The sequence below is a fragment of the Panicum hallii genome, chromosome 9 (assembly GCF_002211085.1).
Source record: "Panicum hallii strain FIL2 chromosome 9, PHallii_v3.1, whole genome shotgun sequence".
Lineage (NCBI taxonomy): Eukaryota > Viridiplantae > Streptophyta > Magnoliopsida > Poales > Poaceae > Panicum > Panicum hallii.
Window position 1 is genome coordinate 61,063,691 of NC_038050.1, and position 13,777 is coordinate 61,077,467.

General features: G+C 41.8%; 2 protein-coding genes and 1 non-coding gene across 7 annotated transcripts; all 3 read left to right on the forward strand.

Moving 5' to 3' along the window:
• The first annotated feature begins 926 nt into the window (after window positions 1–926).
• Window positions 927–5,575, forward strand: LOC112874889 (KH domain-containing protein HEN4-like). 5 transcript variants are annotated; one of them, XR_003225059.1, is made up of 9 exons: window positions 927–1,086; window positions 1,839–2,408; window positions 2,638–3,066; window positions 3,159–3,416; window positions 3,515–3,778; window positions 3,875–3,933; window positions 4,071–4,144; window positions 4,314–5,291; window positions 5,359–5,553. XR_003225059.1 is itself a non-coding variant. In XM_025938458.1 (8 exons), the coding sequence occupies exons 2-7, from the start codon at window positions 1,842–1,844 to the stop codon at window positions 4,117–4,119; spliced, it is 1,626 nt and encodes a 541-aa protein (XP_025794243.1). In that variant the 5' UTR covers window positions 927–1,086; window positions 1,839–1,841; the 3' UTR covers window positions 4,120–4,144; window positions 5,359–5,575. The 5 variants fall into 5 exon arrangements, 4 of the variants coding, with proteins under 4 accessions (XP_025794243.1, XP_025794242.1, XP_025794241.1 ...); XM_025938458.1 differs by lacking the exon at window positions 4,314–5,291 and having other exon boundaries at window positions 5,359–5,575; XM_025938457.1 differs by having other exon boundaries at window positions 4,244–5,553.
• A 1,353-nt stretch (window positions 5,576–6,928) lies between these two features.
• On the forward strand, window positions 6,929–7,002 carry TRNAI-AAU. Its single transcript has one exon. It is a non-coding gene; the product is annotated as a tRNA-Ile (tRNA).
• A 4,302-nt stretch (window positions 7,003–11,304) lies between these two features.
• On the forward strand, window positions 11,305–11,839 carry LOC112873284. The gene has a single exon (XM_025936278.1). It carries the CDS (start codon window positions 11,305–11,307, stop codon window positions 11,740–11,742), a length of 438 nt encoding a protein of 145 aa, XP_025792063.1. The 3' UTR covers window positions 11,743–11,839.
• The last annotated feature ends 1,938 nt before the right edge of the window (window positions 11,840–13,777 follow it).

Consider the following 13,777-nt stretch of genomic DNA (forward strand, 5'->3'; position numbering starts at 1 on the left):
GACTTTGGTGGACCACAAATCCGATATTATGTCCAATTAGATGAGGAAGCTGCAGCCCTTCTCAGCATGTTCATATCAATATAGTACTCGGATTGTTCAACATATTTATAATCGCACTTCGCACTATACTATTTATATAGACAGTAGACAACCACTCTAACATTAATATTAATACTGGCTCTAACATTAACATTAATACTGGCCTTGTCTTTCATCCGCGGCCTGCTCATGACCCACATCAAGGATGCACTAAGAGGATTGAAACAGATTGAATATATGCATATTTGAATGTATGATATTTTTCTTAGATTCGAATTTGGTATGATAATATTAGTTGTGTCGGATACAAATTGTATGTACTCCTTCCATTTTCTTTTGATATTTATAAAAATGATTTTTTTATTTTGATAATTCTATTTATGTTGTCGTTGGAGTTTGACACCGATGACCATTTCAATTTCATGCAAAGTAACTTCTCTGAGAAAATAGATGCATATATATGATAACGTCGACACCGAGTAGTTCTCGTGGAAAATCGTTTCGGCTAACGAGAGTTCATGTTGAAGTGATTAATTAGTGGTAAGTTCTTCTTTTTATCACTGCACGAAAAAGAAATAGATCTATTAAAAAATAATGGAGAAAGTATCCACGTATATTTAACTTTATATATTTGAATTTAAATTTGGATAAAATATTATACTGAAATCCAGATCTGTATACGGACGGATCTCAACTCCTCGTGTAATACGGACTCGTATAAAATGGATAATTTTACACGGCTTTGAAGGCTCCTTCCAGTTTGGGCGTGGGCTTTTGGGCCCCTCGACTCGGGTCGGGTCGGGTCGGCGCGGCTCGGCCTACTCACCATGCACTGCGTATCCGCCCCAAGATCCACGAGCTCCAATAAATGCCGTCGTATATTATTCCTCCATCAGCTTCCTTCCTCCCCTCCCCTGTCCTCCTCGATTCCTCGCCGCCGCTGGTCCGGCTCCATCATCCATCGTCCCACCGTTCGTCTTTCTCGCGCAGCTGTCGCAGGTCCCTCGCGCGGTCGCGCCTAGAGTTTGCTGAGTCCGTCGGCCCAAGGTCAGTGCCCCTCCCCCGCACTCCCACCTCGCCGCGTGCCACTGCGAATCCCCGCCCGCTCGGGGTCTAGTCCGGCGTCCGCGCCGCCCAGATCCGTGTGCTAGAGCCTTCGTTTCTCGCCAAGCCTTCGTCTCCAAGTTGGTTAGGGCTCTTGGGTCTGAAGCGTAGATGTGGCCGAGAGAGGTTAGCTTTAGGTCAATTATTTGGGGATTTCTTGTCCAAGGGATGTGCCCCTGCAGGGGCCAGGTTTAGTTTCTGCAGGGAGGACTCAGTTTAGAGTTTGATTATGCAGATGCATGTCAGCAGGTGTATGACCCCGTTGAATTTGTGTCTTTGTCCGCTTTGGTTATGTTTTGGACTAAAGAAAGAGAGAAAATATGCTGCCTTGTCCTAAAAATTTCTGTTCTCTGGCACAAAAATATGCACAATTAAACCTAGTGATAACGGAATTTATGAGCATTTTTAACACTAGAGCTAGCCTGGGTACTATACACTTGGAACGAGCAATTAATTTATGCCTAACTTAGGAAAGGTCGCATCTTTTCCCTGTTGGATGGGAATAACGGAATTTTCAGTTCAGATGTTTCATGAAGAATTTGATGTGCAAAAAGATTACCCTGTATATGCAAAAGATGGTTATAGTGGTACCGCATCACATGCTCTGCTATTAATGGTGTTCTTGTCTGGTATTTAAGTTTGCATTTACTTGCGGCCATATTCTGTGTTGTTGACTCTTTTGTCTCTGCTCCCAGATAATGGCTGGCCACCGAAACAGTCACGGAAAACGGCACTCTGATTATGCTGAAAATGGAGGCGGTAAGAGAAGAAATCCTGGTGATGATTCCTATGCTCCTGGTCCCGATGATACTGTGTATCGCTACCTCTGCGCCTCTAGAAAAATTGGGAGTATCATTGGCCGTGGTGGAGAGATTGCGAAGCAATTGAGGACCGAGACTCAAGCTAAGATTAGGATTGGCGAGAGTGTTCCTGGCTGTGAAGAGCGAGTTATCACAATATTTAGCTCAAGCAGGGAAACTAATACTATTGACGATGCTGAAGATAAGGTTTGCCCTGCTCAGGATGCTCTCTTTAGAGTTCATGAGAGGCTTGCTTCTGATGAGGGTCCTGGGAATGAAGACAGTGAAGAAGTTGTACCTCAAGTTACTGTTCGTTTGCTTGTGCCATCAGACCAGATTGGATGCATTATTGGAAAAGGTGGGCATATCATCCAAGGAATCCGCAGTGAGACTGGTGCGCAAATACGCGTGCTTAGTAATGATCATATCCCAGCATGTGCCATTAATGGTGATGAACTTCTCCAGGTTGGTGGCCCATGTCAATTCCTGCATTACCTAAACAAGTTGTACTATATAGGCATGTCTGTGTCTAACTTTACTTTTTGCGTAGTATTGGTGGTATATGTAGCTTTGTTAAATGTCTACAGCATTTAATTGTCATCAAAACTTGAAAGATGTAATGGAATTCTAAGCTTTGCTGTCTGTGCAAATAGTTAATATTTACTGACAGTGCTTCCAATATATTGGACACCAGGTATCCGGGGATGCCGTAGTTGTCAGAAAGGCTCTTCGTCAAGTGTCATCTCGCCTCCATGACAACCCATCTAAGTCACAGCATCTTCTTGCATCCAGCTTGACCCAACCTTATGCAGGGAGCTCCCACCTTGGTAGTTCCTCCACTGCACCTATTGTTGGGATTACTCCTGTAATTCCTGCTTTTGGAGGATACAAAGGTGATGTGGCAGGAGATTGGCCCTCTGTATATCAACCTCGGAGGGATGAGAGCTCTGCAAAGGAGTTTAGTTTGCGTTTACTTTGTGCTGCTGTGAATGTGGGAGGTGTAATCGGGAAGGGTGGTGGAATTATCAAACAGATTAGGCAGGAATCTGGGGCTTTTATTAAAGTGGATAGCTCCAATTCAGGTGCTGAAGATGATTGCATAATTACAGTTTCTGCAAAAGAGGTGATCTCTTCCTCCTATTGGTATGCTTTTATTGTGCCTCCTTACTTATTCTTTGTTGTGTTTCCTGACCAGCTGCTTTTTTTCCCATGCAGTTCTTTGAAGATCCTGTCTCTCCAACAATTGATGCTGCAGTTCGTTTGCAGCCTAGGTGCAGTGAGAAAAGTGATGCAGAGTCAGCAGAGCCATCATACACAACACGCTTGTTGGTGTCTACATCACGTATTGGGTGCCTAATTGGCAAAGGTGGTTCGATCATTACTGAGATTCGGAGAACAACAAGAGCAAACATTCGCATTCTTTCAAAGGAAAACGTTCCAAAGGTAGCAGCAGAAGATGAAGAGATGATTCAGGTATCAGCTTGGACTTTCTGATGTTCTTCATTTTTTTTTTGAGTCTCTTGTGCAGTTGTGCTATAGGAAGTTTTCATCATATTTTTCCTGTGCACCAGATCAGTGGAGGCCTTGATGTTGCAAGACATGCTCTTGTGCAAATAGCTACAAGACTGAAAGCCAATTTCTTTGAAAGAGAGGGTGCTTTATCTGCATTTCCACCTGTGATCCCTTATCATCCTATGCCTGCTGGTGTTTCAGATGAACCAAAGTATCTAAGCAGAGACACTAAGCCTGTTGGGCATTATCTATATTCAAGTGGTTTTCGTGCATCAGATGATATGATTCCTTCTGACAGCTATGGAAGTTATAGCAGCTCCCAGGTATATAGCATATGCCATGCCGTATTCTTTGCTATGCCTGTTGGCAGCTTACTAATCAAGTTTTTTTATTCCCACTATCAACTAAACCTTCTCTAGGCACCTGGAGGTGGATATGGTTCTTACAGTGGGTACAGTGGCCGCTCAACCAGCAGTGGGTAAGGATAGCCACTTTTTTTATCCACAAGTAATAAAATTTGAATTTGATACATAATCGAGTATAGCAACTTTTCATTTATCTTTTATTGAACATTGTGCTCACTCGCTCCTTGTAATTGACAATAACGTACATCAGGTTGTCTGGTCATAGTTCTCTTCCCTATGGAAAGCGTCATGGTTATTAGGATCTAGATTTGTTGAATAAAACAGGTATGGTTCTTCAATTTTGTCTTGACTTGTAAGAATGATTATGTGATCGTGCCTTGCTTGCCTTAATGCTTTGCTGCCTTTTTAACACATTTAACCCAGCTCAGCTATCTTCTGATGGACCTGTTCTTTTCACCTTTGCCCCCCTGCTCCCCTCCCGCACTAAAAACAGCCAAGACAATGAAGTTTGGAGCCTGCTTATTGGAGCCCCTTCCCAAACCAGATGACCAAGAGTATTGCCCAACCTGGAAGCTTTGCTTAAGAGGACCTGTCTGGATGCCATAGACCATCGATTTTCCTCACACTACATTACTTATATCTTCCACCGGGCCTGTGTTTGTAGCCCTACCGTAAATTGTCCGAACCTATGTATTGATGAAGGTCGCATTTGAGATTGCGTGTATTTACTCGTTTGAGACCTGCTTCAGTTTAGCGGCTTTTGTTGAAATACTTGTTTCCTATGTGCCACCCAAAAGCCAGGAAGATGTTACTTGAAAAAAAAAACCCTAGGGAGATGTTACTTGCCATTCTTTGAGATGCAGGTTACTTCTCAGTGGTATGTGTGACTGCCATCCTTAAAAGTAACACTAGAACCACATGCCGTTCTTGAAAGTAGCACCAGAGACCACATATACCAATCTTGTTCCTGTTGGCCAACATTTCACAAGACGATTGCACCACTGCAACTTGCAACATCCTTATGATACTTAAATGAGCCTGAAATATACTATAGCATGAAAGACATTTTATGTATTTGAACTGATGTTTTGAAGCACGAAATTTTTAATTGGTTATAGATTTTATGTACGTTGTGTGAACAGCTAAGATCTTAACTGTAGATAGCTGGGAACTTAGCTTGGATTGGTTTATATCACAATGACCTTGAAATGCACTAGGAAATCTCATGATCTTACTGAACCTTTTGACCTCTCAGTCTCATGCATGTGTTGTTCTGATGCTTAAATAAGTGTTGCTGATTTAATGGTGGCTATGCACTTGTCATGTTGGCTGAACTATATGCTAAAGTCTACCTAATTGAAGGTATCAGTTTTAGTCACAGGAAGCAGTTCACGGGGTGAAGACACACCCCCACGATGTTTTGCAGGTTGACAATGTATTTTATCTAGATGCTTGAAGTTTACAGGACTAGGTAACATTATCAAGCATGAGCTCCTTGACATCTACAGTAGGAATCTTGTTAACTCATGATGGTGCAGGAACATACAAAAGGTAAGCAACTATTGCAGGCTTTGTACGGCTGAAAGGAACTAGCCCTGGAGTTGCACATAATTGCTATCAGACCATGCCTCATACATAGCTCACGTTGTATCATAATGTCATTAGCGGGATAACTGCTGTATGTCTGTATGCAAGTTCTAATGGTGTTATATTGATCAGCAAAGTTTGTTTTAGAATGGATTCAGTTTGGTGTTATACCATTCAGTTGCCTGGTCTATCCATGTGCTTTTATTTTGCCGATGGTCTTGATAATTTAATGAATTTGGATATCCCGTTGAGATGAAAGTCGGAGCAGCCGCTTCCTGACCTTGATACATCTGATAACGTTTTCAGGTTTTGGATAATCTGTACCATGGCACCGTGACAAGTGTGGTACGGCTTGGCGTTGCCGTTTTTGGGTCGTTTCCTGAGATCTAAAGTTCAGAGGGGTCACGTTAAAAAAAATCTTGTTTGTTATTTAGAAGTATTAAATAAAGTCTAATTACAAAACTAATTGCAGAACCCTAGGACTAATTCGCGAGACGAATCTAATGAGGTATATTAGTCCATGATTAGCGGATGATTATTGTAGTATCACTGTGGCAAATTATGGATTAATTAGGCTCATTAAATTTGTCTTGCGAATTAGCACCCATCTGTATTTGTAATTAGACTTTATTTAATATTTCTAAATGATAAGATTCTGTTTGATGTGATGGGTCTAAAATTTAGAGGGTAGGAAACGAACAGAGCCTTAGACAAGGTGTTTTCTGGCCTCATCGTTTCTGGGCCTGGTGGCGTCTGGCTCGGTGCTAAGTTCTGTACCTTGATGAGGTGTGGTGTTGATGCCGGAGTAGGGTGCATTTTTAGTTGCTTTTTTAATTTCTTTTGTCTGCCTGGATACGGCCTCCGATCGTCGTAGTCTTATTTTTCTTTATGCTATATTAATTAATATATAAAAACACATACGCCAAGTGTCGTTCGTTCAAAAGAAAAAAAATGATAAGCTAATCGTGAGGATAAGCGCACGTGCTCAAAATCGAGATTTTGGGATTGGATGGCCAAGGAGCGCATCATACCATGGCAGGTCCTTGGAGCTAGGACGGCCTTGGACGAGCATCTCACTTTGTGCATTGATGATGGGAAGATGTTGGCACATGGTGTAATGGGTGATGGTTGCTACTCGAGGTGGACGCATTGTGGTGCAGAAATTTCAGAAAATGGGTACGATGCGAGACTGTCACAATCCATAGCGCGACATATTTCAAGTAGCGAGTGCAGCTGCAGGAGCCATATGTCATTAGCTAGTAGTGGGAATCGGGAATCGGTGAGAGTAACCGAGTGCGTGTTCATTCGGGGAACATCTGGTCCATTGCTAAGCCTGTGCCCCAGCAATTCCGAGTAGTCCTGGGCTGATCGTCTGGTTAAGCATAGAACAAAATTAGTTAGTTTTTTGAGGCAAGGTTTCGGGCGAACAATTTGGTTGTTCGAGAAGAAATCTAGCCAACGAGAAATCAAAGATTTTCAGCTAACTAATAGGAAGAATGCAAGAAGCCGAAGTTCGAAAAGGGCCTATTAGCTCAGTTGGTTAGAGCGTCGTGCTAATAACGCGAAGGTCGCAGGTTCGAGACCTGCATGGGCCATGTCGTTCTTTTTTTTTTATTACTTTTCGTACTGTCGTGATTCAGAAACATATTTTTTTGAGGGCGTGATTGAGTATGCACTTGAAACGAACCAAGAAAAAAAATGTGTTTGTAATAACATGCGTCTGGTCTATCCAAATATGTATCAAATCATTCCGTTTGGTGCCTTATATATCTTAACCAATGCTGTTTTCCTTTTGAGTGGTAGTATAGTCGCGGTGGTAATTCAATTATCTTAGTTTTTCTTTAGGGTTTTCCAATCTTAGGATTTGCCCTTGTAATCTGTCACATATAGTACATGTTGGCGAGAGTATGGTGCGTGTGTGCATGCATTCACAAATAAAGGTTTTCTCGAAGAAAACTGATATCATTTGGGTAGACAAAGGGTGAAGTATATCCGGACGTGTATACCATGTACTGGCTGGTAGGCCATGAGTTTTCAGAAAATACCCCTTATGTTCCTTCCAAGACCATTTCTGCCCAGCTTTATTAAAAGTGAGATTATCTACTGGGGTTGCTAGCGCTACCAGGTCACCATAACATCTAGGCATCTAGCTAGCATCGTTCGGAACCAGGAGTCCCAAAGAAGAATACCCTGAATACGAGAGGCCAGAACTAGGCACTCTAGTAACTCATTTTCACCTCTAACAATGAAACAAACTTGATAGGGAAAGCAAAAGTCGTTCTATTACGTCAAGAAATAACTAGATACAAAGCAAAACAAAAAAAAATGAGCACATTCCATACGCTATCATTATTGTGTCTTCTTTATTTTCCGTCGATCGACCGAGTTTCACAGTCTGCGTGGCCGAGATAAAGCTCGTCCCATAGGGTGTGAATATGTGTGATATGAGCATACTCACGGCCAGTACTCTATTTCATTATGATGGTATATTATGCACACTACAACATATTTCTAATGTTTTCTTGAGTCTTTTGCCCTATCATCTTATCGTCTTTTTACATTTTTCTCAGGTGGAATGGCTCTATAGTTTCTTTTAGCTGATTTCCTAGGGAGAATACAAATTAACAACAAAGAATCCCAAATTCCCAACCAATATTTCCCAACAAAAAGATGCCGGCCACTTAACTATGGGAAACTGGCTTATTAATCAGATTAAAAACCTTGGCTATTTTTAAAAATTTCTAAAGAATATATAATTATCTGCCATTGGAATAAAACAGTACTAGGGAAATGTTGAAAATCTAGTATGGAATGAATGTGTGTCCTATTAACCATCTATACCTTTCTTACAACCAGATGTGTGTTTGCACATGTTTCACGGGCACAACTTTCGTGATCACAACTGTTTGTGGATAAGAATGGGCATGAACAATAGACCTGGTAGTATAAAGGTGAAAACGATGCATGTGCGCTGAAGTAAAACAATTTTTTTTAAACAATGTCAAGAGCTCTTTTTTCTTTAGATAATGGATTAAACCAGCCTTCTATTTCCAGAAAAGTGGATATATACAGCCAAGGGTTAAAAGAATTCTTAGACTCTAAACCTCAAAATTAGAGGTTTAACAAATACAAGAGAGAAGGCTCTAAAACGATGCATGGGAAGTAAAACAAGTTTTTTTAAAGGCAATGTCAGGAGCTCTATTCAGTCAAAGTATAGTTACAGTCATTGGCAAGTGCCTCTAAAAGAAAGTTTGGGGCACTGCCATTCCAAATTACATGACTCTCATTCACCGAGACCCTCCTAGCACATTCATGTGCTACTCTGGTAGCTTCTCGGCAGGCATAAGAAAATTCGTTTTCTTTTTTTTTTTGGGGGGGGGGGGGGGGTGGGGCGGGCGCAAATAAGAGGTTGTTGTGTTGTTTCTTGTTTAGAGATTTTACAAATAAACATGAATGTAGCGGCTCGAAAGATTGAGCATATTGTTTCTTGTTCATAGAAAAGAAGGATGCTGGTGTTATTCTTCATAAGAGGAGCCAGATACTATAAGATATACTAGTGTCTATCAGCAAATAATGATAGATAAGGGGACCATGTCCCTGGGCACAATGTACGGTTCATCCTGATCTATTTCCCTGCTTAATCCGACTCTGCAGCCTCTCGTTCAACAATGATACCGAGGGAGCTTCTTCGCTTGGATGTGCAGTATGGTAGCCGCAATATGAGACGTTGGAGGAGAAAAGTCGTCGCACGCAGCCGACTCGCCTGGTGGCCTCGACAACACACTTGGATAGCGATGTATCAGGCAGGACAGGGGCACGTACCTTTCTGTCAGCAAAAGCAACACACAAAATATGGCACCGATATGATATGATGCTCAAGGTCTTATAATTAATAAAGTCATAATATAACGACCTAGAATAACAAGCAAGCAAGTCGTATGTAGTATAGATGCTACACGGCACTGTGCAGAGGGTAGGACAAATGAAACAGGCCAATTTTTTCTCTCGAAAATTTGAAACAGGCCAATCTGGAAGACCAGGGTATGCCCATCCGATCAATGGAGTTGTGAGTTGACAAAAAGCATGCATCAAATCTAGAACAAACTAAGGGTACAATTTGAATACGCAACACATCTTTGATTCCAATACATTTATCTGACTATCTATACCTTTTTTCCAGAACATACATGAGCGTGTGTTTCATTACAAGGAAGATCGAGCAAGCTAGAATTACAGCGACACACGCACCACAATATATGGGGCTCGGAGAACAGAGAGAAATAGAATTGCACTAGTCGGATCGGAGAACTATGTGCTTGCTTGAATTGCACGGCTATGCTCACATTAACAAACCCTGTCGACTCGTCGTGCGCGTGGTGGTTGTCTCTATGCATGATTCTATGCATGATTTATGCTTATGGTGTTCCATTCCATCCGCATCTTGTCACATTTCCTCGTGTTTCTCTTAATTCTTCTTCGGTATATATATGCCGCAATCTCTTTACGGTGTGTGGCAAGCTTTAACTTTTCTCTTTTGGTAATTAAGGCAGGTCATCAGGTCCTACAGGCCAGGATTACTGCTCCATGTAATGGAGGACGGTCGTGCTAAAGGTTTCTCTCACACGCAGCCCCTTACATGGATTCCACCGCTGCTATACATCGAAATGATCGACTATATATATAGGCAGACTGCACCCACCGCGAGATCAGATCATAGTCCATACTATGATTCACATACACGTGGACGTCTCCTGCTGTTTATTTTTAGGCGTGTCATAAAGATTGAACTCCCCAATGGTGACTGTAGTCTGCTTGCCTGATGGTATGCGCGTGTTCATCATCCTTAATCGTGAAAAAGAAAGGGCAGAGACATATGCATGGTGAGCCAAACCAGATGTGGGGATCAATTTGCTTCTACAACGAGGGACCTCACCCAATTAATGACACGCCTTGATGTGTGTAGCAGAAAGTCCCTCACGGTTAGTGTGTTGATTCCTCAGAGAGAGGGAGAGAGAGGGAGAGGGAGAGGGAGGGGGGGGGGGGGGGGGGTAGGAGGGAGGGAGAGAGAGGGAGAGAGAGAATTACTGAATCATCAAAAGCCTACGCATATGCATTGAACGCCAGGATAGAATGTATATATCCACGAATAGGGAGCATGTGGATGGGAAGGGCACACCGAATAGTTTACTGTCTGTGTGCACGATGGTCCTAATGATAAATACATCTATTCTATGTCTTCCTTTTTTTCAAAAATATATATAATGACTCTATTCACTTGAAGCAACCAAGGACAATGCGATAATTAATGTCCTTGCTGGGACCAAGAGATGGGGATCGAGCTCCCAATCAGAAGCCCAAGCAACCGATAATATTATCTCTTCATTCTATTGTAGCGTCATGATCAAATCGTACGGGCAAGATAGACTTTTTGCGAACCATCACACCACCACGTGAAGGGGTTTTTTTTTTTGGAATCTTTGTAAATATTTCCAATTTTATCCAATATATCATTATAAATAATATGACACGTGTTTGTTGTCTTACCTGGGACTTTTTGGCTTTTGTTTATATAGTATATATATAATATTATTAATAAGTAGTCAATGAAACACCCCCCTCCCAGAAGGAAATGATTAGACAGCTTGATAGAAACCGATGGCCGATTGGGCTGCCAAGACAGAACCCTTCTCTTTTTTGCCCGATAGGATATGAGAATCGATACGACGGCCAGACAACTTGACCGGATATGAGTTATTCCGTTGCCGCCACAGTTAAAAAACGTGCGCGACCACCGTCCAGGCGCTGACTCCACTCTCCGCTTCTCCATCAGTTGCGCTACTATTTAATCCTAGGTTAGCCTAATGATTTCTGTAGCAAGGCTAGGCTGGCTAGCTATAATGAAGACGCCAGAGCAGGAGCTGGACCTTGAGCTCAGCCTCATCCTCCACCGCCCCCCCTCGCCGCCGGAGCTGGAGCCGGTGGAGGAACCGGTCGGCTTCTTCCTGTGCACGTACTGCGACCGCAAGTTCTACACCTCGCAGGCGCTCGGCGGCCACCAGAACGCGCACAAGTACGAGCGCGCCCTGGCCAAGCGCCGCCGTAAAATCGCTGCTGCCATGCGCGCGAACCAGGCGATCGAGAGGGGCGCCGGCCAGGTCGACAGGCCTGGAGGCACAGGCGCCCGAGTCGTTGGCGTCGCTGGAGCTGAGCCTGAGGCGGCCGAGAGGGCGAGGCCGCTGGTCGCGCAGCAATCTGCTCCGGTGCCTTGGCACTCCGCCGACCTGCAGAGCGACATGGGGCGCGCCGACGAGCTGGACCTGACACTCAGGCTATGATTGGCTTCTTCTCCGATCCTGCAGCTTCCTAGCAGCTACCTGATCTGTGTGGCTCTTTGCCTGTTTTTTGAAATGATTTGCTTTATCGTTCTGCTACTCGATCTATTTCGTCAGTGCCTCGTGCATATAAATGAGTATGCGTATGTCTGATGGAGTCAGGTCTGTGCAAGATGGACGACGAACTCTGCTGATTTGTCCAGAGGGCTTCTTCAGTTTGTTTTCTCATGATTTATTCCCAAATAAATTAGCATACATCTTCAATTGGAATAGGCAAGACCTTTTCGAATGCATCTTTTCTTGGTGGGGGTCAGTACCTGCCTCCCTGGGGGCTTCTCCAAGTGACCCAAGATTGTGCATATTCCATGTGATGTGATGAGGATTCGTTCACTGGATCACTGGATGGACAAGTGATTGCTCGACCAACTCGATATATATACGAAGCCAGCTTGGTAAGTCGCTATGTCCTAACTAAACTTGCCATATAATCTTGAATACTTTGTTAACATTGATTGATGAATATTTGTTAATCTTGGACACAAATCTCTTTCAAACACGTTTAAATGCTTCTTCCATCTTGAAATAGATGGCATTTAGGATAAGCTAATTAGTCCATCATATATTTAAAAGGATAGTATTAAGCAAAGATACTTGCTTGAGGAATATATATAGTTGATTCGATCAGTTCTCTCTTGCCCCGATTATCATTGATTGATGACTTTGCTAAATAATCTTGCCACGGTCGAATGCACGACACACATTAATTGGCACATGTCCAGATTCTCTAGATGCTACCACCCTAGCTTGTACTCTAATCTGGCTGCAGTTGGCGTTGATGAAAGGACAAACATATATGATAGCTAGGTGTGCACACGAGGGAGGAGCTCAAAGTTATTTTGTACTAGTTCATCAACCATGCTCCAGCACAGCTAATAATTTTGAGAGGTTGATACGTATTAGAAATTCGAGAAAAATTAGAGTTCATAGCTAAAATTGTTTACCTTACACTTAGGTCTATCTCAATTTTTAAGTATTCTAACACAATAGTCATACGTACTTGCCTTAATCATTTTTTTACTCTATATATACACGTGTTATCCAATATGTTTTTCTTTGCATCACACCTCCATATATATGTGTTTCACATATGTTTTGTTGAACTTGTAGTTTGAGATACGTGTTCAAAATGACAATTGGTATTCCCATCGCTTCTCTCGTACATGTATATATGATCTATATGGTGACACAAATCATGCATTTATATCTTAAATTAGTTATTTTTATATTAACAATGCAATAAATAGGTAATTTAGAATCATATATTGGTGTAGTTTGATTTATTTTTGTAATGACATACTCCCTCCGTCTGGCTTTATTTGTCGCTTGGGAAGCGTGATTGTGAGGGAGTCGCGCTTCCCGAGCGACAAATAAAGCGGGTCAGAGGGAGTACGTAGGTAATTTAGATTCAGATTGAGATATTACTTTAGGTTATTTTAATAATACATATGTGGATAATCTAGACGCAAATTTAGGGGTTACTTAAGTTATTTTTATAATGGCATAGGCGGTAATTTAGATAAAGATTTGGGGTTTATTTTAGGTTATTTTTCATAAAGGAATGGGTGGGTAATTTAGATATAGATTTAGGGGTTATTTTAAACTATTTTCATAATGGTATAGGTGAGTAATTTTTTTAGAAAATATAATATATTTAATGGCTAAGATGGGTAGAGTCTACCAGATCAATGACCGAATATTTCTATTTTTTATAATTTCTGAAATTTACTTTTTAGTGCATCTCGTGAGGATTAATGTGAAGTCTTCAAAAGGAAAAACTCCCATTAGTAATAGTAAGATATGATTCAAATAAATAAGTTAATCATATATTACAGGATACATATCATTCTAATATTCTTCACGTGTAGGGTTACCATGAAATTTGATTGAAGTCTTTCAACGTTTGGCTCAAAAAAAAAAGAACAGCAACAGTTATATATTATCCTTTCTATTTGGGGACTGAAATTAAATCACAAGGTCG

What these genes read in the sequence shown, in the direction of transcription:
- LOC112874889 (XM_025938458.1), top strand. Translation starts at nt 1,842, where the DNA reads ATGGCTGGCCACCGAAACAGTCACGGAAAACGGCACTCTGATTATGCT. An exon ending in TTACAGTTTCTGCAAAAGAG is followed by an intron (nt 3,067 to 3,158) that starts GTGATCTCTTCC and finishes TTTCCCATGCAG; the next exon opens with TTCTTTGAAGATCCTGTCTC. An exon ending in GGCCGCTCAACCAGCAGTGG is followed by an intron (nt 3,934 to 4,070) that starts GTAAGGATAGCC and finishes AACGTACATCAG; the next exon opens with GTTGTCTGGTCATAGTTCTC.
- LOC112873284 (XM_025936278.1), top strand. Translation starts at nt 11,305, where the DNA reads ATGAAGACGCCAGAGCAGGAGCTGGACCTTGAGCTCAGCCTCATCCTC.